The sequence below is a fragment of the Maylandia zebra genome, linkage group LG2 (assembly GCF_041146795.1).
Source record: "Maylandia zebra isolate NMK-2024a linkage group LG2, Mzebra_GT3a, whole genome shotgun sequence".
Taxonomy (NCBI): domain Eukaryota; kingdom Metazoa; phylum Chordata; class Actinopteri; order Cichliformes; family Cichlidae; genus Maylandia; species Maylandia zebra.
In genome coordinates, this window is record NC_135168.1 from 8,006,029 (window position 1) to 8,029,847 (window position 23,819).

The following is a 23,819-nucleotide window of genomic DNA, read 5'->3' on the forward strand; positions in this document are numbered from 1 at the left end:
AACTTAGACCTACACCATCCTCCCTATTCTGGTATTTTAAAGAGTACTTAGCGTAAATATTAAGCAACCTAACTAATAGGGTTCCAACTCCCAGCAACAACAAAAATAAATAAATAAAAAATAGGGAACCACCCCTCACGCGCCACCTCATGATGCTTAATCGACGTAATCAACCTTAATTTGATGCAGTGTGAAAAAAAATGCACAGAAATCAATTATTTTTCAAGAAATATTAAATAGATTCAACATCTTTCTTCAACAAAATTGCAGACTGCACAGATGGTACCTTCCCAAAGGAAAAAGTACTATAGCTTACTAGGGTATATATATTAGACTTAATAGTTACTATATACAGTAATTGACTTCTATTCATTTTACATCAAATTAAAACTTTGGGTGTCAGATAATTATTTATTAAAAGCTCGACATTTTAAATGAGAATAAGAAAGAAAAGTATGTCTTTGTGCCCCCTTTTCCCAGTTAATGCCCTATCGGCCCCCCTGGCTAAACTTTGCTCCTGCACAGTTACCAGCGTCAGCTACGTAGAAAAAGATCCTGGTGTAGAAAGTAATATTAAATAAATTGTAACAACAGCTTATCAAGCTTAAACGTGCTGCTGTTGTTCAGCCGCTGGTTTCCTCTTTCTGGTGCAAAGTGGGCCAAAAGCAAAGAAGAGAGACGGACTCGAGACAGAAAAGCCGATCAGCTGATCATTAAGCAGTTTCATGATTGAAGTAGCAGCAAGAAGAGGCAGTCGCTTGGTAAGCTTAACGCAGGAATGCTTTACAAACATTCAGAGATGGACTTACACACTTGCTTTACTTCTCTCAGGATAACTTTGTCGGAGATGAAATGCTGGGTTGCTAGCGAAGCTCCACATGCTATCCAGACCACCGACAGGTCCCGCATGCCACAGCCGCTCTATCACGTGATGCATACTGCTCCGACGTGCTAACGTTCTGAGGTGAGTTACGGCGTGTTGCAACTTTTGTGAGGTGCTTTCGTGATATTTAATGGATCGGATTACATTTTTTATTTTTCTCCGATATCCGATCCAGTAATTTAGGTCAGTATCGGACCGATACCGATACGTAATATCGGATCGGTCCATCTCTAGTAAAAACTCTGCATTATCACTCCGTTACCTGCTGCAAGCACTGCCACAGTCTGATTTTCTTTCATCACTACCTGAATTGTTTGACTAAAAGGAAAAAGAAATGGCAGATGTCCTTCTCTACAGGGGAGAACTGTTGGCAAACTGTTCACCACCCCCCAACCGCCCTGTCTGTCATCACTCCACTAGCATTGCTGTTTGTAATTATATTCACTCCACTTTTACACACCTGTACATAATATCCTAAAAGCCACAAATCAATTAGAACCCTGCTCTGTTTGGTAATGAACTGTGATAAAACAAATATCCCCTGCCTATGAAAAACCATAGGCTTCCCAAGGGAGTCATGAGTTCATAATGTTCATGTTCATAAACACTGAAAGCTGACATGGAGTAGGTCCCAGGCCCTGAACTCCATAAGCAAGAAAATGGATTGATGTATAAATACACACACACATATATATTAGGGGTGCAACGATACACAAAATTCACGGTTCGGTTCAGTTCGATACTTTGGTGTCACGGTTCGATATTTTTTCGATACAAAAAAAATGTTCATGCCTTTTTAATTTGTCAGTTATTAAAATTATAAATATATATTTTAACTCAAACGTACAGTTTTTAAATTTAATGTTGCTGAAACAACAAAATAATAATAAAAAAATCTATCTGATGGAGGAATCGCTCATCTTTGGAAAAGAGAGTTTATTACAGAGAAATGTCTCTTTCAAAATAAAAGCTCTACTATACGCTTCTTCTGGGCTATATTCTCAGCAGCATATTAAACATATCAGGTCCCCATAAGGAGAATCCTGTGCTAACAGCTGTCTAAATGACTCGGGTAAAGTTTGTAGCATGGTGCTTGTTGTTTTGTCTGCTTCCTCTTGTCTTTGCACCAGGATGATGTCGGAGTAAATGTGCAGTCATATTCGTTGTGTTCCCACTAGTGCTGTCAGCGTTAATCTGAAATGACCTTAACGCCACAACACGGCAAATCTCCGTTAACGAGCGACCGCGGATCGCCCCGTGCGTGGGGCTAGACGGCCAACACGTTAACGAGCTAACTGCGCTAACACACTAGTTCCCACCCATGTAATTGAGCATTGCGTGGCACATCCAACATACTGTTTTACTTTAGTCCATGACGCGCTTACCTTCAGGGTCATACGTCACATGAAAACCAAAATAGTTCCAAACACCAGATCTGAATGAGGGTGGGGGAGGTTCAATTTGCCATGTTGCAAGGAGCTTAACTTCTGTCTCGCTAGCTTGCGCTGCGCTCAGTGGATCTGTGCTCGACAGTGCAGCCTAGGCGGAGTAGTCGAACACAGATCCACTGAGCGCTCAACACAGACAGCATCGTCAGAAGGAAAGTTGATAAAATAAATTAAAAATATTGTATTGTTCGATACATATGCGTACCGAACCGAAAGCACTGTATCGAACGGTTCAATATCGATACGAGTATCGTTGCACCCCTAATATATGTGTATATATATGTGTGTGTGTGTGTTTCTGTGGTTCAGCATTATGATGCTGAACCACATCATAATGAATAAATGGATAAATTTCCGAAATCCCGGAGCAATGCAAATTAGCCGGTGAGAGGTAAGGAGCTCTGTCATTGGTTAGACAGTCTTAGCTTTGCACCTATACCAAAGGCCATTCAGCCTCTGTGTTTACACTCTGCCTACACAGATGTTGGACATGAGACGACACAGGAAAAGGATTTTTGATGTTTTTATTGAGATTTTATTTCTTTTTTTTCTGATTTGAAGTATTTATTAATGGAATAATAATTTATTTTCAAATACTGATTTATAATTTTTTTTCTTTTCAATTAAATTACTAGATAATAAATTACTTTTGTATTGAATAAATAAAATAACTTAAAAATGAATTTGTAAATTAATATTTTATCGCACAATTCATTGTTTAAGCAAAGAACTTTTTATTTCGATGCGCTGGATCTTCTGGTCCTCTGCACATAAGTGGATTTCCATTTAGACTTTATATAGACAACAACTCAAAGTGCTTTACAACAAGTCACATTCACCCATACGATCATCTAGTGCTGTACTTTAAACACTTTAAACACAAACACAGATACTGTGGGGAGAGGCCACAGAGGCACAGGGAGAAAACTCACACAGAAATCCAACAATTAAAGAGGAACCTTCTCGATGTAACACTACCATCCTGCAAGATGACCTGGTCCTGGGCCATCTTAATAAGCATGCTGTGCACAGTAGTTTCATATTCCTGCCAGAACAAACACCAGACAGTTTGTACACAAGGCTCAGATTCTCGCTTTGCCAGATACAGACAATAGTTTAAGATCCTAATGTCTCTGCACAGCTCTGTATGTACTGAAATATCCAACCTCAGATATTTCCTGCTCACTCTCTGCACCGCCTTAGACAACAAGTAGTTCATGCTATACATAGCATTGACTTTTCATTCCAGCCATGTGCACTCATCAGGGCATCAGTGCTGCCGTAGTAACCACACTAACACTTCCTTGCACCTGTTGAAATGGCCTCAGTCTGATCGTGCCCTGAACAAACTCACCTTTAACATCCCACACACGGACTAAATATGTGCGTGTCAATAACACGTGACAGGAGAACATGCTGGTTGTCTGTCATGGGGCTGAATTAGAAACAGAGCATGAACTACAGTTTGTCAGATTAAGACTGATCAGGTCCAACATCCGCTCCCAGCACTATTTACACGTTTGGTGTCACATTGAAGGAAACGCCTACTGGCACAACCTGCATGTGTTAAACTGCTCCTGCGTGTAAACAGCGTGTCACTTACGGCTTTTTGCATCAGAAGGACGCGCACTGGCGTCTCAGGGTGACTCAGATGTTTGCTGAATGAGGTGTAGACCGGACTAGGCGGGACTCATTTCACCAAAACACGAGCTTTTCCACCCACCAGTGTTTATCTGTGTGCTTATTTTAAAGAATTATTCCATCGTTATCAAATACGAAGCATTACACGCACGTCGCGCCGTTTCTGCTGAGTCAGACACCAGTGCTCCCGTGTGCTGATTCTCGGGTCCATCTTAAACTGGTGTGTTTGCGAATGAACTTCGGTAAAACGTTACAACGTTACCGGGCGCGCAGAGGGTCTCGGAGGCGTGTCGTACCTGTCGGGTGGTCGCGGGCTCCTCGTTCCCGGTGGGTGAAGGTGTTTCTCCTTCAAGCGATGCTGGGGTGACCGGAGAAGAAGCCATGTCCCCCCGACATCACCTCTCACTAAGCGCCGCTCCTACTGTGACTTTCCTCGGTGTCCTCCAGCGTGCAATACGCTGCCTGGCGCAGTTTGCACGGACGGTGGACCGGTTGCGTCGCTCGTCTCCTGCGCGATCAAAGTGAGTCTTCGGCTGCACAGTGCAGCCACTGTCCCTCCTCCGGCCGGCGGACTAGTCCAGGCGAGGCGGATGACGTTGTCCCGGGTCTCGCTCGCTCTCGCACATGCAGGACTTGGCCCAGTCTGTCTTCTTCTGCCTCACTCTGCGCTCTGCTTTTCACTTCATGTCTTTTTGTTTTGTAAGGTGGCTAACACGATCACTCCTCTTCTGCCTGCAGGACTCTGTGACTGCTCTGTGCTGTGGCAGCACACTCCAGCCTGATAGTTCATTTTACAGCTTTTGGCACTGCGACGCTCTCCTCGGCTCGACAGACACAATCTCACCATGTCGGCACAATATACTGAGTGCAATCCATAACATGATTTTATCTCACTGTAACTTTTAAATCGACCAAATGTTGCATAAATGACGTGTCACGTGACTTGAGCACACATGCACACCCCCTGTCCTCACAGCAGACATTCATCTTAGCCCCCCCCCCCCCCCCCCCCGTGTTTTGAGATCATTGCTGCAACAAAAAGTTGCCACAGATATTTCTACATGAAACGTACTGAATCAGTTGGCACATATTTAATATATATTAAATATAATATAATGTTGTTTTGTTGAGTGGCTGAAATAAAGCTGAATCGCATCACAGGAACGACACAGCCCTGTTCCTCCAGGCTGTTAACCTGTGAATCAGCAAACATGTATGATTTATTGTCATTCATTTGCTGAACAAACTTTCCTCTGAACTTTGACCCTGAAAATTCAATTCCATTTTATTTATATAGCGCCAAATCACAACAAAAGTCGCCTCAAGGCGCTTCATAGATACAGAGAAGAACCCAACAATCATATGACCCCCTATGAGCAGCTCCCTAACCATGGATTGGAGAAGAATGTGAGATGGTAACAATGAGAGCTCAGGAGATGGCAAATACACTAGAAGAGCTACCTTTATATCATGCTGAGCTGAGGGTTTGTCAAGCCCAGCTCAGATTTTCAGGAGAAAGGTGATGTGAACCAAAAGCAGGAGGAGGTCATCACTGCTGGACTGAAGGCTAAGAAGGAAGAGCTTCTGCTGTTTGCAGTGTATACTGCTGTGGATGCTGTATCGTGTGACATGCACAAGATGTTTTATGCAGACTGAACTCTTTCTTTGTAGTGTTTACCTGGAGAAGATCGGAGGGGCTGGCTAAAATGATGAAAGCTCGAAGCAGATCAGAACACCGCTTTGAAAACTTGTACGTGATGCTGTGGGGTTGATTCAGTGACCTTGTGGGGCCATAACAGAGAAATGACAGCAGTGTAGTGGATCAAATAAAGAGTGATGATGTTATATTTGTGACTGTAGCAGGACCAAGGCTCAAAAGGTTGCAGGCGTTGTTAATTGAGCAGAAGATGGACGGCATCAAGCCCTCTCCTCGACAGCTACAGGATCACAGTCTGCAGGTTCAGTTATGCAACGTTTTAGCATCGATGCGTGAAGTTAAGAGCAGACAGGGAGGTTATTTTTGCACTGGGCTGGAATGACTCAGTTTACCTGTCAAAGGCTATCACGGCTGGGAGAAAACCCTCAGCATTAGTAAAGAAGGACCACGGTGGCCTCTGGGTAGAAACACTGCAGAGTTCATGTGGATACGCTGCTGCATTAGGTCAGATAGAAATATCATAAAGCATCATTAAGTAAAAACGTTTATTAAGAACAAATGTTTAAATATTGTTAACGTGTTTCCCAGAAACATCTGTAGAGACAAAGAGCTTTCTGTTGTTGCTTCGAGGAAACAAGCTCTTCTTTTTAGTTTTGTCCTGGTATTTATTCCAGGACGGACTCATCCACTGAGCAGTGTTTGGGTTTCTTCGTTTTCCTCGTTCTGGATGCAAACTATTACAACTTGGGCTTTATTTCAGTGACAATGGCCTTAAGCTGCAATACAACAGGAAGTTACTCATATATAGTAATTTCCCAGACCATATTAAAAATCCATTAACAGGAAATACAAATGATGGGACAATGCCACAGCATGGACATTAGAACAGTTGGGAAAATTTACCTGGAAAAAGGTGAAAATGAGGCTTCATTGAACTGGAATTACAAAGACCAGGAATGTGAGATCCACCAGCCACAACTGAGGGTTTTTACACGTCATATCCTCAAAGTAGAACTACAGTGATCAAAAGAATCGACTTTAATGTTATTCTTTCTTTATTTATGTCAGATTTAACCCCCCAAAAAGCTTTAATCTTTAACTAGTCTTTGGACGTAGCTACAGCACGGTCAGGTTGACAGTTTATGGGTAACATGTGGCCACCAGGCACTGCGACACACTTCCATGTTATATTACCTTGGCGTCCCGTAGGAATACAGGAGAATCATGTGAGGAATCTAAGAGTTGTTTCTTAATTCAATTCAGTTTTATTTACACAGCACCAAATCACAACAGCAGTCGTCTCAAGGTGCTTTATACTGTAAGGTAGCTCGTACAATAATACATACAGAGAAAAACCCAACAATATGACCCCCTGTGAGCAGCACTTTGGCGACAGTGGGAAGAAAAAACTCCCTTTTAACAGGAAGAAACCTCCGGCAGAACCAGGCTCAGGGAGGGGCGGGGCCATCTGCTGTGATTGGTTGTGGTGAGAGAAGGAAGACAGGATAAAGACATGCTGTGGAAGAGAGACAGATGAACCGCTGAGTGTTGTCCCGTCGAGGTGGCTCTTCTATGTTGTGCATTTATGGCACCAAACCACAAATGCAAAGGAAGAAAGGGTCGAGGCACAGCACCCAGCTGCCTGACAATATTCAGGCAACGTCCAAAGCCCCACAAAGGACCTACCCACACCCCACTGGCCCCGCCCAGATCAAGGAGCTGTCACAGCAGACAAAAATGTGAAGTCCGCACATAGTCGCCATGGCACCCACCAACCCACCACACCATCCCCCATGGAGCTACCAGGAGAGGCATACTGGCCCACTGAGGATCACAGAGGAGCAGACCCAGGGGGGCTGACAGCACAGCCCCCACCCACCAGTCGTGCAGCTTATATTGTATATTGTATGAAATGAAGGAAGGTGAGTGCTATTTTAAATGGTTGTAGAAAATGAAAAAACAGCAGGTGTATTGGCTGCATTTTTAGATAAATAGTTGTATCTGTTTACAAAATGTACAATTTATATTTGCATTTCAAGTTATAAACATTTACCCAACACGTCTGTGGTTTTTTTACAGTAAAAAATACTGCTAGGATTTTAGGTTCTTTGTGTGATTTCAGATCAGTAATAGTTACATTAATAGTAATAGTAATACTAATGCAGTATGTCAGTGAAAAAACAATTAAATTCAGTTGAGCTGAAAAGATACCAAACAAAGCAAGAGGAGGAAAAAATAAAATGAAACAATCTGAGGGTGAAATACAAACGTAAACTCAAAGGAGTCACAAATGTCCGGTTGTATTTCAGACCTCAGAGGGTGAATCCAACAAATCATGAAAAATGAGGTTTACATGTTTGTTCATGACAGTGCAGATTTCTGACATTTTGTGTCATTTAAGCTGCAACAATGTGACAGTTTTCTAACAAAAACAGTGAAACTTAAGTTAGACTTGTGTTTGTAAATGAAGCGCCCCATGTTGTGTAGCTTTCTGGAGTTTATACTTATTGGGCTACATATGTATTTAATATACAGGCTGTACAGTACATAACATCAAAACTCACATGTTTCATGTAACTAAAGTGTGTAATCATGTGGGTACAGACAATAATTAAGTTATAGACTATATTTATATGAAAAACGTGCATACTTACTGCATTTGAATCATTTTAACCACATGTAACCACCTGCATATGTGTTTGGGGGGAAAAGGCTTTGATTTTGCCACCCTAAGAAAATTTCTCTAGAGCCGCCCCTGACCATTTCACAGGATTTGCATTTAAAGATGCAACAAGACTAAAATGGTTAGGGTCAGGAGGTCAAAGGTCAGAGCTCCTGTGGGTCTGAGGGCGGCCTCACGCTGGAGAAGGATGAAGGAGTCTGACCTGAGCCAGTGTTTGACATGAACACATCAGCACTGCTGTCAGTGAGCCTAACGACAGCCGTTAGCATCATTTCAGTGTTTCAGTCATAAAAACACTTCCTGTCACTGTGGTGGTTACAGTGACATCATGCAGTTTGTGCTTTGACCTCCAGAGGGCGACAAATCAGCACAGACAGAGAGCTCCATTCAAACTTTGCTGCCATCAGGAATAATTCTTCAAATATAATCATCAGTGTTTGAGCAGTTATGATATCAGGGACAATCTAGACATGTGTGACAATACTGAACATGTCACATGACACACCTCAAACATCATGTGATCCACTCTCAGTCTGCACTTTCATTCATGACTTCAACAGGTTGAAATGAGCTTTGAAGAAACATCAGTTCAGTGCTGAAATATTTAAACGCTGCAGGAAGAACAACAACAAAGTGATGACGGATGTTTGTGCTTCAAACAGGAAAACCAGCAGAAATAAATCACAGCCTGCCAGAGGTTTGGAGTTTCCGAGGTGCAACTGAACGCAGCACAGTGTTCCAATGCTCCTGATTGTCCTCAAACGTCTCTTTGGGTGTTTCCTTCCTGCTCAAAGTTTTCTTTCACTTCCTGAACTTCGTGGAGTGGAGCTTGTTGTTGGTGTGTGAAGAAACTGTAAGTTTGCTTTGTTTCCTCCTTTAACAGTTTGTCTTTAGGAACTTTAGTGTTTGTTCAGCTCGTGTTTGATTTCTTCACACAACAAACTGTGTGTGTTTGTATTTCCGGTCTCTCCATTAAAGTCAGTGTGTAATGTTTCCTGGCTAACATCAGCTGTGTGCAGCTTAGTTCAGCACAAATCTGCCGCTCCATAGTTCACGGTAACGGACTCACAGCTGGACCAACGAGGCCGAGTGTGTCCGCCACTCTGAGCTAGTTAGTGTTTGTGTACTTGTAGTTTGTACTTTGAGTTCACTCAGAGCCCACAGAGGACGCAGCGTACGTGATGACGTCACAGCCCTTTACCTCCTTTACTGTCACTGTGATTAATATTTACACACGAGACACCTGCAGAGCTCTGACGCTGAGCTAGCACACAGCATGCTAACGCTAAGCTAACGCTAAGCTAACGCTAAGCTAGCCAAGAACCCAGAGTGACGTAAAGCTGAGTAAACACCAGAGGTGGGACCAAGTCATTGTTTTGCAAGTCTCAAGTAAGTCTCAAGTCTTTATCCTCAAGTCTCAAGTCAAGTCTCAAGTAATGTCAGGCAAGTCAGAGTCGAGTCTCAAGTCACTGGTGTAAAAGTCCGAGTCAAGTCACAAGTCTGAAACTTTGAATTTCAAGTCCTTTCGAGTCTTTAAAAAAAAAAAGAAAAAATAATGTTGCAGTTATATGCTAAATGTAAATATTAGACCATGTAATTTTAAAATCTGTGTTTTTCTCAACACATGACAAAATAGTGAACTTAGAAAATATACACAAATTGTGAAATTGCACCTCTTTAAAATGCAGCTCAATTAAACCTAGCTCCAAGAATAATTTTCACCGACAGTTCTGAGATAAGCTGCATGTTATTCTTGGATGCGGTTGTAGGACCGGCTTTAAAATCGCATGACAAAAATATCATACACATTAAAAAAAAACTGCATCACCAACGTAGCCTGGACAACATTTGCTAGTTAGATGAAGTCAGCTATCTCATCTTAGCATATTTATATGCATATTTATAATCATACGGTTCTTGGAGTGAGTGCGTACACTCATGAAGTTTAGTAACTTCAGGTCACTGCAACAAGCCCAGGTACAGTTTACCGACGGATGGGTGCAGGACCTTGAAATGCACCGTGTAGAACGAAAGACCATCGTACGTATCATAAGTTTACCAGTCTCACAAATTGTCGTCATAAATACACATTCGTTAACCGTTTATTAATAGGACCTTTGAGCTCAACGGTAATTAATTAGTAGTGGAAATAATTTCTGGTAGCATCACAGAAATGTAGCAGTGACAACAATATTGTATGCTGTAATCGTACTGGGCAATTAGTGATACAAAAAACCTGTTTTATCCTGTGAATAAAAGTATGTGTTTTTGTCAGTGTACCATAATAACAGAAGCGAAACGCAATATTGTGTCAGGACAATTCACTATTTATGCACAATAAACAAAGGAGCATAGCGCGACAATTTCTGTTCAGCGCCAGACTTGCTTGTAACCTATATCACTAATTATGTTATGAAAATGACGTATTAACTACTAAAAAATACTGACCTTCGTGTAAATGCTTGGAGCAGACTAACCTGTGAGCTGGAGTGTTCTGGGACGTTATATTTGATCTTTGAATGGCTGCAATCCAGGCCATCCGTCGCGTCTTTGTTACTTCGGAAACATGGCTTGAACAATTTGTCTTCAACGACGTAATCCGATAACAACCGATCTCTTTACCCGTCGGCTTCCCGTGGCTGTCATGCGACCGGCTATTGCAGTTAATAATACAACAGCTTCTTGACATTTTTGTGTTTCTTTTTATCGCTGTGTGACTGATTTCAATTGAAAGCCTGCGTGCTCTACTACCGCTTGCCACGAGTTCCCAGAATCCTTTGCGGTTCTACCCGTGAATGACGTCACATTTTCAATCTCTATATAATATGCATGTTAAATTTTATATTTGGGGTAAAATATCAAGTCTTTTCAAGTAAACCGGTTCAAGTCCAATTCAAGTCCCAGGTCATTGGTGTAAAAGTCCAATTCAAGTCCCAAGTCATTGGTGTAAAAGTCCAAGTCAAGTCACAAGTCTTAGAACATTTTTTCAAGTCAAGTCTAAAGTCATAAAATTAATGACTCGAGTCTGACTCGAGTCCAAGTCATGTGACTCGAGTCCACACCTCTGGTAAACACTGACCCCAGACCAGCACCGTGATAAAGTGAGCTGCTGCTGCTGAACTTGAACAGGTAACAAAGTGATGAGCAGTCAGGCTGCAGGTTTCTACCTGTTCATGTTTCTACAGTAGAATCACTTTGAAGTGTCTTTGTGCTGTTTCATCTTTGATTTGTGTTCATAAACACTCAGAGAAACATCACGTGACCTCATCAGGATCTGTGTTGGTGTGTGGGGCTGTACCTCAGCTTTATGTTGTTACATGCTCATTTGTTCATTTTAACATCAAAGTAATGTTATGAGGAGTAATGAAGTAACGTACTCCATTACTTTTAATCAAAGTGTTCTGTGTAATATGTGTAATAATGACTGTTTTGAGTAATGACCAACACTGATCACAACAAAGAGGAAATGCCTCCAACATGCACAAACATTTGAGCCACAACATGCAGTTAATGTGCACAAATGTCTTTGATATGCTGCTCAGTGATGGTGGTGACTGTCAGAGCAGAGCTACTGAGAATCAATAAGTAATATCAATGATGGGATCAGAATCACTAAATTCTTCTCATCCCTGTCAGTATCATACATGTGCTGTATAATGTGATAAATGTAGAGGTGCTGGCTGTTCTCTCACTCTGCTGTTTAGCTGTAAAGGACGCCTCCCTGCCTTTGTCTCATTCATGACCTTTAATAGTCTCTTCTAACATGCAGAGATCTGTATGATCTGTTTCATAGAGTCTAACCAGCCTGTACAGGTAACAACAACAGTCACTGCATCACTGACACACAAACGTCATCTCTGTCAATAACAACATTCATACATGGAATAAAAACACATCAGTGGATCATTGCTGGAGCTGATGTTTGTGCTCCTGGTGCAAAGGCTCTCAGTTTCCTCCTTGAAATAACATCAGTGGTGGGTCAGCGACATGCTTTCTTTCCCTCTCAGGTTTAAATATCTGGGACTCTCCACCGTTTGGTTTTAGAGCTGAAGAAGCTTCTCAGATGAAACGTCTTCCAGAAACTTAAAGACGTCTCTTTTCTCTCCAAGCTCCTTAGATCACATGACCTGGATGACTGAACCTACAGACATATTGACCTGGTTTCATGGTCACATGACAGGTCAGAGGTCAGCGACTGTAACTCAGTTCCTCCTGTTAATGTGAACTCACTGAGTGTTTGTGGTTTACCTCTCAGACTGACTGAAGATGATGATGGAGGAAGAGGAGGACAGAGCAGAGTCTGCAGGGTCCAGCTGTCCGTCTGTGAGGAGTGACCGGTCCAAAGATCATAATCCAGAGTTCAGTGGTGAACCTGGAGCAACGAGGTCAGAGAGCTGAACTCACTGAGTAACAGAAATAATTCTGCACTGACATTATAATCAGTGTTGACTCTGGTTGATTGTCTGACTGTGTTTGTGAGCTGAGAGGAAATGAAAATGAGTTTGTAACAAAAATCAGTTTTGTCCAGTTTTCCTGTAAAAAGCTGAACTCTAATCTAAGAGGATGTTACTGACAGGAAACAGCTGCATTATCTGCAGTCTGTGTGATCACAGCTGCTTCAATCATGTTTGTGTCTGCAGAGGTCAGAGGTCACAGTCTGCAGGGTCCAGCTGTCCGTCTGTGAGGAGTGACCGGTCCAAACCTCTAAATCCTCCAGGCTTCAGTGGTGAACCTGGAGCAACGAGGTCAGAGAGCTGTGATGACTCCTTTACATGTTTGTGTTTCCTGGATAAATATGACCTGAAACATCCTCAGATTGTTACAAAGATTCATTAAAAAGAAAACAATGAAAGAGAAAAGATCCAAATGTTCGACTTGGTCATTTGCTGTTTGAGGACAGTGATGCTCATATCTGTGGGGAAAGTGTGACCTGAGTGGGTTCATGTTTGTCTTTAAAGAACAGAGCTGCTCTGATTCTCTTTGTGTCTGATCTGTTAAACAGTCTGAGAGGTCACACAGAGACCCAGCAGCTAAAGCCTGGATCATACTGGCTGCTGTTACTCCATCAGGACAACACTGAACCACAGTGGTGTGGATGTAGTGGATAAATCCCACCATACTGATGCTCAGAGTTAACCACAGGGAACAAAACCAGATGTTACCTTCAGATTGTGACCTTTGGAGTGGACGATGCAGATTTCAATAGAGAATAAATGTTGTTGTTTTTCAGCTGTGAAGAAAGAATCTAATTTTCTGAACTGAAGAATTTATGATGCTGGAAACAACATGGAGACTATAACACAACATTTCCACTGTGTTCATAGAATGAATGTAAAACTGTCAGACATTCATTAAATATGCAAAATGTCTACAGAAGCATCAGAGGGTCAGACGTGAAGCACTCAGTGATTTTGATCAAATGACTCATCAGTTATTGATCTGTACTACACTGATCTACCACGTTAGTAAAGCTGGTGTTCTGGTGGTGGAGGGAGACTCGGATCATGTTCTGGTTTTGGAGCAGTGATCTGCTGATGGTTCAGTTTGATGAGCTTCTTCAAAATCATCCCTGACATCACCACTGAAAGGACGTCCATGAAAACAGACTGAAAATTACTGATATGTTCACAATCTGAGAGTTTAAAACTTGACAGACTTGATTCAGATGAAGTTATTTGAGCAGAAACTCCTGGATCTTTATCCTGTGTTGATCTAATCCTTCATGGTTCCCCCACAGAGTGGAGCAGCAGAGCTCAGAGGTTCCCAGTGGTCAGTCTGCCCAGCAGCATCAAACACAGCTGGACTCCATATTTATGGTCTGTACATGTACAACAACTACTGTTACATCTGTTCTGTTCACAGTCATCTCCATGCTGCTCTTTGTAGACCAGTGGATCGTCAGTGTGTCCAACATGGATCTGATGTTTGGCTCCATGATTTCAGTCTGATTGGCTCATTCATAAATATTCTGTTCCAGCTGCTGGAGGACAACATCATCACTTTTGTGAAGAACGAGCTGAAGAAGATCCAGAAGGTTCTGAGTCCAGATTACCCAGAATGCTTAGAGAGTCAGAGGAGCAGCAGCAGAGAGGCGTTTGTGAAGATCACAGTGGACTTCCTGAGGAGAATGAAGCAGGAGGAGCTGGCTGACCGTCTGCAGAGACGTAAGAGGATTTATCTAAAGATTTAAGCTGCTGGATAAATGAACATTTTCCAGAGATGGAAGATGGAGCAACATGTTTTAAAGATTAGTTCTTTTTGGAATTGAGTGTTTATTTTTCTTCTCATTCAGAACTTCAAGCTCCAGTTTGTCATCGTAACCTTAAATCCACCCTGAAGAAGAAGTTCCAGTGTGTGTTTGAGGGCATCGCTAAAGCAGGAAACCCAACCCTCCTGAATCAGATCTACACAGAGCTCTACATCACAGAGGGAGGGACTGCAGAGGTCAATGATGAACATGAGGTCAGACAGATTGAAACAGCATCCAGGAAACCAGACAGACCAGAAACAACCATCAGACAAGAAGACATCTTTAAAGCCTCACCTGGAAGAGATGAACCAATCAGAACAGTGCTGACAAAGGGAGTGGCTGGCATTGGGAAAACAGTCTTAACACAGAAATACAGCCTGGACTGGGCTGAAGGCAAAGCCAACCAGGACATCCAGTTCATATTTCCATTCACTTTCAGAGAGCTGAATGTGCTGAAAGAGGAAAAGTTCAGCTTGGTGGGACTTGTTCATCACTTCTTTACTGAAACCAAAGAAGCAGGAATCTGCAGCTTTGAAGACTTCCAGGTTGTGTTCATCTTTGATGGTCTGGATGAGTGTCGACTTCCTCTGGACTTCCACAAAACTACAATCCTAACTGACCCTAGAAAGTCCACCTCAGTGGATGTGCTGCTGATAAACCTCATCAGGGGGAAACTGCTTCCCTCTGCTCGCCTCTGGATAACCACACGACCTGCAGCAGCCAATCAGATCCCTCCTGACTGTGTTGGCATGGTGACAGAGGTCAGAGGGTTCACTGACCCACAGAAGGAGGAGTACTTCAGGAAGAGATTCAGAGATGAGGAGCAGGCCAGCAGGATCATCTCCCACATCAAGACATCACGAAGCCTCCACATCATGTGTCACATCCCAGTCTTCTGCTGGATCACTGCTACAGTTCTGGAGGATGTGCTGGAAACCAGAGAGGGAGGACAGCTGCCCAAGACCCTGACTGAGATGTACATCCACTTCCTGGTGGTTCAGGCCAAAGTGAAGAAGGTCAAGTATGATGGAGGAGCTGAGACAGATCCACACTGGAGTCCAGAGAGCAGGAAGATGATGGAGTCTCTGGGAAAACTGGCTTTTGATCAGCTGCAGAAAGGAAACCTGATCTTCTATGAATCAGACCTGACAGAGTGTGGCATCGATATCAGAGCAGCCTCAGTGTACTCAGGAGTGTTCACACAGATCTTTAAAGAGGAGAGAGGACTGTACCAGGACAAGGTGTTCTGCTTCATCCATCTGAGTGTTCAGGAGTTTCTGGCTGCTCTTCATGTCCATCTGACCTTCATCAACTCTGGACTCAATCTGCTGGAACAACAACAAACAACATCCAAGAAGTCTGAAACAGGAGAATCTGCAAAGAAACACTTCTACCAGAGTGCTGTGGACAAGGCCTTACAGAGTCCAAATGGACACCTGGACTTGTTCCTCCGCTTCCTCCTGGGTCTTTCACTGCAGACCAATCAGAGTCTCCTACGAGGTCTGCTGACACAGACAGGAAGTAGCTCACTGACCAATCAGGAAACAGTCCAGTACATCAAGAAGAAGCTCAGTGAGAATCTGTCTGCAGAGAAAAGCATCAATCTGTTCCACTGTCTGAATGAACTGAATGATCGTTCTCTAGTGGAGGAGATCCAACAGTCCCTCAGATCAGGAAGTCTCTCCACAGATGAACTGTCTCCTGCTCAGTGGTCAGCTCTGGTCTTCATCTTACTGTCATCAGAAGAAGATCTGGATGTGTTTGACCTGCAGAAATACTCTGCTTCAGAGGAGGCTCTTCTGAGGCTGCTGCCAGTGGTCAAAGCCTCCAACAAGGCTCTGTGAGTAAATCTGTGATCATGTTTATTTTTAAAATGTTGATTAAAAGTGGTCATAGATTTCTTCCATGACAGATCCATGTCCTAAAACCATGAGACAGCGTAGTTGTATAGTATAAAAGAAAAAAGGAGAACTTTTGACCACAATATTGTAACTTGAATGAACTTTTGATACAGCCTTTAAACATAAAATTTATGAACAGAATCGGTGACAAAGGGCAGCCCTGGTGGAGCCCATCACCCACCGGACTTATTACTATCCAACTTATTGCCGGCTATGCCAACCAAGCTCTTGCAATGGTTGTAAAAGGATCGAATGGCCCGTAGCAATGGCCATAAAATGTTTCTCAGTTTTATTATTTTCAGTCACATCTGTTTTTGATTATTAACTGAATATTTTAAAATTCAGGCTTTTTATGTTATACAAAACATATTTTCTTATGTCTTGTATTGTTTCTGAAGGAATAGTTTTCATCAGTATCGCAGATACCAGCTTGAATTTTACTTTGTATTGGATCAGGAAGGAAATCAGTGGCATCACACATCACTTACAGCAACGTCAGTACCTCTTCATTTTAATAAACTGGGGGAGGTGCACCAAGATTCAGTATGAGATAAAAAATTATTTTCAACTGTAAGGTTGGAGAAATCTGTTGTTGGAAATTGGAAGAACAGGTCATCTTAAAAATCACTGCATTGTAGTTTTATTCAGGCCCCTTCAATCTGTGATCGCTGTTGCTTTGCATTGTAAATGCTACTATTACAAAAGTCACAAATATTAGTGTATGTGTGTGTTGTTGGGTAATAAACCAAAAGAACAGAATCTACCAGCACCTCACTGATTTCTGCTTAAAAACAACAAAAAAGCAATAAAGCTCTGATTTGTTTGGTTGATCTTGTCTCCCTTCCCGCTTGATTTCAGACTGAGTGGCTGTAACCTGTCAGACAGAAGCTGTGAAGCTCTGTCCTCAGTCCTGAGCTCCCAGTCCTCCCGTCTGACAGAGCTGGACCTGGGTAACAACAACCTGCAGGATTCAGGAGTGAAGCTTCTGTCTGCTGGGATGAAGAGTCAATACTGCAAACTGGAAACGCTGAGGTCAGATCAAGCGATATCGATTTTTTTTTCATCAATTAACATCATTTAATCAATTTCATTTGGAAAAAATTAACATTGTGTGTATGTTTTGTTTTTTTTAATGAATCCATGCAAGTCACAGTAAACTGCCACATTTGTCTTTTGTAACATGAGGCAATAAGGATTCCAGCATGTCCTGAAACAGTGTTGAAATATTGTAAATGTAGTAGCTCCTCATGGCACCATGAATATACTTTAACACAAGTGTTTCATGTCTTCTTGTCATCCTTTCTTCAGACTGAGTGGCTGTAACCTGTCAGACAGAAGCTGTGAAGCTCTGTCCTCAGTCCTGAGCTCCCAGTCCTCCCGTCTGACAGAGCTGGATCTGGGTAACAACAACCTGCAGGATTCAGGACTGAAGCTTCTATTTTCTGCAGTGGAGAGTCCAAAGTGTACAATTCTCAGGTCAGGATTCAGTCTTTTCTGATGATGATTTAAAACCTGAGTCAGGTCGATAAATGGCTTACTCATTTACAACAGACATGATTTGTTAAATCACCTTATATATGTGTGCTTAAGTTCTGTGCTGCTCTGATTTATTGCCCGTGCTGTCTTTCAGTTCAGCTTTGTCGAGTCTCTGGTAGGATTTCTTTTACATGACCTGTGTAAAAACAAAACAGTAAACACATTAAGCTGAAGTAAGATGCACAATTTGAAAAATGGGGCACAAAAAATGTTGCTGCTTTCTGGAAAGTGCGTCTAAGAAGACCCAATGGAGAAAGTGAAGAGAAAAATCAAAGGTTAAGAAGAAGAAAATGGCAGAGGCAGTTTCTTTTGGACTGCCTGCAGATGGGGTGAGACTCTAGAAACAGGGATGATTGGAGAAAATGTAAAGAGGCCAGGAGATGAATACTCTGGTGTTCTGGGGATAGTGGGAGTGAGAGGGAGAGATGCCAGTAAATGATTTCAAGGATAAATTTCAGAGAATCAGAGCTAAGAAACCAAAGCAAGTGGGGAACTACAAACATGTGGACAGACTCATAATTAGGCCAAAGACACATTAAAGGAATTATTACAGGTTTAGAAACAGGGATGGATATGAAGGAGCTTAGCATGAATTTGCATTGAGGAAAGAATAGCAACGAGCATCAGAGGAAACAGTTAGGAAAACTAAGAGGATGTACTGGCAGGAATACTGCAGTACTTTAGGAAGAACTACACTAGTTCAGAATGTGTGGAGTACAGTTAAGAACATGAATGCAGACAGGAAACAACAGCAGCTGTTGTAAAGTAAATTCAAACTCCTTCATTAAATGCAGCTGGTTGAGTTGAAAACAATGGAGAATGATTGTTTTACGTTGTTTATTCTCTATAGAAATGCAGCAGAAGGAGTGCATGCAGAGCTGGACGTGGGCTGTATATACATGCGTGTATCTGTGTTGTCTGTGAGCAGAGAAAACAAAGCGCTGGAAATGTCCAGTGTATCATAAGCCAGCCAGTCCTGTTACTGCAATTCACTTCTTCACCAGAAAGTGTCACCATCAGGCTTCAACAGCAGTTTCCAGTATTAATAGTGTTAATGAGCTACAGGTAGTATGGATGGGAAAATGTAGAGATGCTGGGCAAACAATATGATCAAATCCACAGTGGGAATAATTGAAGTGATGACGGCAGGTGTAGAGAACAAAAATGAATCATATTGAAATGTTAAATCAGGAAAATCCTGGAGAAGAGGATAGTTCTAATGTTCAGTTTGTAATGTTGAATTCAACACAGCTCTTAAATGCATAAAAATGACTTCACCTGACGTCAGACTGAACAATCGGATTAGCTACTGATATTGATTTAACCCTTTAAGACCTACCATAGAACCAAGTCCGCCAGAGCTTATATTATATTTTTACATGCTGTAGAGCCATTTTTGGGAGCATTTCAAGTTGCTATACATCAATACAACCATTACAGCCTAAATTTTAATAATATGTATGTATTAAGTGCATAGTAATTACATAAATTGCAAAAAAGTGCAATAAACTACAAAAAAATTGAAAATCGTTTTTGTTTTTTTAACATATATTTCTAGTTAGAGAAATTTAAGAGGCTTATCCCTCAAAACTGTAAATACAAAAAAGTTGCACAAAATAGTTTCCCACCACAGGAAATTTATTTTGAGTGCCTTCATAGTTTTATGTTTGAAATACACCAATTTTTATATACTGCAGGAAAAACGAAAATAAATATTATACTGCAAATTTGCAAAATAACAGCATATGCATCAAAATAAACTATTTCCAGCAGTGCAATATGAGTCCTAAGCATATGTGGAAGGAAACTGTAACCTAGGACAAGCTGATGGCATAAGATGTAAATACAACTCCTCAGGTTTCATATGCAAAAAAAATTATTGCGCTAGCTCACGTGATTACAGTGCTACCGGGATTTAAAAATAGTTGCGCAAAACGGAGTGTGCCCACTCTGACCAGTTTTAAAGGGTTAAAGCAAGAAAATATGGTATTAGCATTAGCTGCCAATTCCTATTCACTTAAAATTAGCATTACCTGCTAATGGCAGTCTAGTTAGCATTAACTCCGCACTAATGTAATGCTAATTCACATCAAATTATCTTTAGCTTTAGCATTAGCTGCTAGCTTCAGCCTACCTAGCACTAGCTGTTCACATTGTTAAAAGGGAAGAGAAAACGATATTAGCATTAGCTTGTAATAATTATTCACCCCTAATTAGAATTAGCCACTAATGGCAGCATACTTAGCATTAACTCCTCACATCGTCATAATGCAAATGATGCTAACTTGCATTAAATTAGACTGCTGTTATTAGCTAATGCTATTTAGCAGTAGCTGCTCACATTGCTATAAAGCAAAGGAAAACGATATGAGCATTAGGTTCTAATGCGTATTTGCCTTAAATTAGACGTAGGTGCTAATGGCGGCCCACTTAGCATTAGCAGCTCAGATGTTGTAATGCTAGGAAAAAGAGTGTTATCATTAATTAGTCGTTCACATTGTTATAAAGTTAAGGGAAATAGTGTTAGCATTAGCTACTCACATTGTTAAAAAGTAAGTGTTAGCATTAGTGCATAATGCTAATTCACATCAAATGAGAATTAGTTAATAACGGCAGCCTATTTAGCATTAGCAGATAATGTTGACCTTGGCCCACTGGAAAAGTTCAGAACTAAAGATTTAGGAGTGTTTCTCGATAGCTCTTTCTCATTTGAGAAACAAATAAATTCTGTTATTAAAACCAACTGTAAGGTTTATATTGTTGACTGTCATTTGTGCTTAGAAATATTTACTCATATATGCTTAGAGTTGTATAATCGATTGCATGATGATAGAGGTTTGATCCTGAGTAGTCTGTAAAGACTCTGTGTGCCTTCCAGAGTGCTCTGGCATGCACACACCACTTGGGGCCATGAGAGAGGTCGTACCCTCTCTTACTGATTTATGGTGTAGGACAGGGGTCTCAAACTCAATTTAGCTGGGGGCCGCTGCAGGCAGAGTCTGGGTGAGGCTGGGCCGCATTAGGTTTTCCACAAGAAAGGCATGGTTAAAAAATTCCAATCTTCTCAAATCTCTTTATTTTTATTTTTTAACACAAAATATTAAAAATAAATAAACAAATTAAGAATTAATAAGAAAATAAATCAATCTGTAATACATAAATAAAATAATAATAAGATATTTTTAGTCAGTGAACTTGTGTGTATCTTTCAGTCTTCTATATCTGCTGTATTTAGATTGAAATGTCTGTATTAACAGTTCTATAACCTTCTTCTGAACATGAATGGAACACTGTAGAAAATGAACTGTTCTTCTGAACATGGCTTCTCTTGCCTACTCCTTGCTGCTAGAGACCTGGCAGCGTTTCCTCTCGCATAGCCGAGCCAGATTTGGCCTGAGGGAGGAAGCAGTTGCGACCCTCAGTATGTCTTGAAGATGATCATCTGTAAGTCTGGACCTGTACTTGGACTTATTGAAGTTCAAAGTGGAGAAGAGCTTTTGGCACAAGTATGTGCTACCAAAAAGGCACATGGTCCGCTTGAACATTCGGGAAAGCCGAGGGAAACTAGGGCTCAATCCTCTCAAAAATTGTCCAAGCTTGTCTGCTTTTCCACTCACCTCCCTGAACTTTGCTTTGAGTTCAGAGTTGCACTGCAGCTCAATGAGCTCCATTTGAAGCACAGAAGGGGCATCTTGCACATCAAAGGAGACGGGGTCCGCAAAAATGTGAAAGGTGGCTCTGTGTGTCTTGAAGTCAGCAAATCTGTGATCAAATTCCTCCTGTAGCCTCAAAATGACATCAACATACTCGTCAGCACTGAATGGTGTGCCTGCATCCACGAGTGCCTTGCATGCTGGGAAATGGCAAAGGTTTGTCTGAGAGAGCTGAGCTTTCCAGAGCGCCAGTTTTGTGGAGAATGCTCTCACGTTGTCATAGGCAGCACTGACAAGTTGCCCCTGGCCTTGTAACGTCTTGTTCAGTACATTAAGCTCATGTGTCATATCAACAAGAAAAGCTGAGTCCATGAGCCATTTGGGATCAGTTAGCACAGGAACACTAACTCCATCCTTCTCCATGAAGGCTTCACTTCTGCTCTCAACTCAAAAAGTCTCTTTAATACATTTCCCCTGCTGAGCCAACGTACCTCAGTGAAGTCGAGCACATCCCCATATTCTGACTCCATTTCCTCTAAAAAAGCACAGAAGCTTCGGTGCTTTAAGCCCCTGGATCTGATTTGGTTGATGCATTTCACAACAATAGACATCACATTGTCAAACTTCAGGCATTTGCTGCAAAGGACCTGCTGATGGATGATGCAGTGCAGAGCAATGGCCTCCTCCACGCCTTCCTCTTCCAGTTTGTTTTGTGCCACCAGTCCATGTTTCCTCCCTGTCATTGATGGCGCTCCATCTGTTGTTATTCCAACAAACCTCTTCCATGGCAAACCAACATTCTCAATGGCATCACACAGCTTGTAAATATCTGCTGAGCAGTGGTCTGGCCATGCATTGGAATTACTGTGAGTCTCAACGCGTAGAGAACGTCATTTCTGCTTCTTTTTCTTGCAACCGTAGCACGGCGATCGGCAGATAAAAAGCCGGTAGCAGTCTCCTTTGTTTTTACGCTCGATGTTCATGTCTTTCATGACGACACGAACACCGTGGCGTTTGCAGATGGTAGAAAGTGCAGGGATAGCGAGCGCAAAAAAGGCGACTGCTCACGGCGCCGGGCTGTTGTTACAGGAGAAAGAAGCGGAAATGACACCGTGACATATAACAAATAACATCAGCTGTTTCTGATGTTAGTTGTTTTGACTGCTTTTACATTATAATGAAATATATGTAATGTTCATGTTTGCTGCAATGCAAACGCAGTGATGCAAATAAAAACATCGAGCCACAAATTACGGTGCGACCCTATAATTAGTCCGGGTTACCGGGGACTGTTGTTGCCGATGAACAGGTGTCGCTATGTGACTGCAGACTAAATTGGGCTGCATTGAGTTCATGACTTTTCTTTTATCCCGCCGCCTACGCATCACTGTGAGAGTTAATATGAGATCTCTCTCTGTGGAAAAATAACTTTAAATCCCACTGACGTGTGTATAAATCTATATACGTATAATGTCCCGCTGGGCAGCAACTTAAAAAAACAACTTTTTTTGAAGTGTTGTGAACGCAGCGCGCTGGGGCGAATGTCGGCGTTTGCCCAATAGAAAGGAGGAAGCCAGCCAGGCACAGAAAGAAAGAAACACTCCAGGGCAACGCTGCTGGAACTTTGACTCATTGAGAAATGTTTCCCTGCTTGCATCAAGCCCGGCTGGTGTCCCCTGAGATCCATATCCCACCCTGATTGGTGGGTTAATTCAGCTCCGCCCACAACACTGTAAAGTGTCATACATTATCAAACTAACATTACATTTTCATGTTAAGGTGGGGCCAAAAACTATCGTTCTGCGGGCCGCAATTGGCCCGCGGGCCGCGAGTTTGAGACCCCTGGTGTAGGAGGACACCTACTCTGTGTCTGGTTAAGTATAAGAGCCCTTTGTTAGGGGGACCGCTGGACTCTTAGCACCAGCTTTGGGGTCACAGGGTCACATCTGGAACACACACACACACACACACACACACACACACACACACACACACACACACACACACACACACACACACACTATGCACAGACTGGTACTCTTTGTTCATACCTGTGTAAGACGTCATAATGAACTTGTGCATATTCATGTAAGCTCAATAAAGAGCAGTGTTACGAGGGAGCAGACGAGAGCGACTGAGGTCAAGTGAAGGAACGGCGCTGTCACAG

General features: G+C 42.1%; 1 protein-coding gene and 1 long non-coding RNA gene across 2 annotated transcripts in view; one reads left to right on the forward strand and one right to left on the reverse strand.

Annotated features, from left to right (window-relative positions):
• LOC143420732 (uncharacterized) overlaps nt 1-23,819 on the reverse strand; it is a 441,774-nt gene that overhangs the window by 279,596 nt on the left and 138,359 nt on the right. The gene's annotated exons all lie outside the window — the stretch shown is intronic.
• LOC143413241 (protein NLRC3-like) lies at nt 14,539-17,544 on the forward strand. Its single transcript, XM_076876006.1, has 3 exons — nt 14,539-14,563; nt 14,605-16,402; nt 17,322-17,544. The coding sequence occupies exons 1-3, from the start codon at nt 14,539-14,541 to the stop codon at nt 17,542-17,544; spliced, it is 2,046 nt and encodes a 681-aa protein (XP_076732121.1).

Coding starts and splice junctions, on each gene's coding strand:
- LOC143413241 (XM_076876006.1), top strand. CDS start 14,539: ATGGAGCAACATGTTTTAAAGATTA. Junction 14,564..14,604: donor GCAACATGTTTTAAAGATTA/GTTCTTTTTGGA, acceptor CTTCTCATTCAG/AACTTCAAGCTCCAGTTTGT. Junction 16,403..17,321: donor AAAGCCTCCAACAAGGCTCT/GTGAGTAAATCT, acceptor GCTTGATTTCAG/ACTGAGTGGCTGTAACCTGT.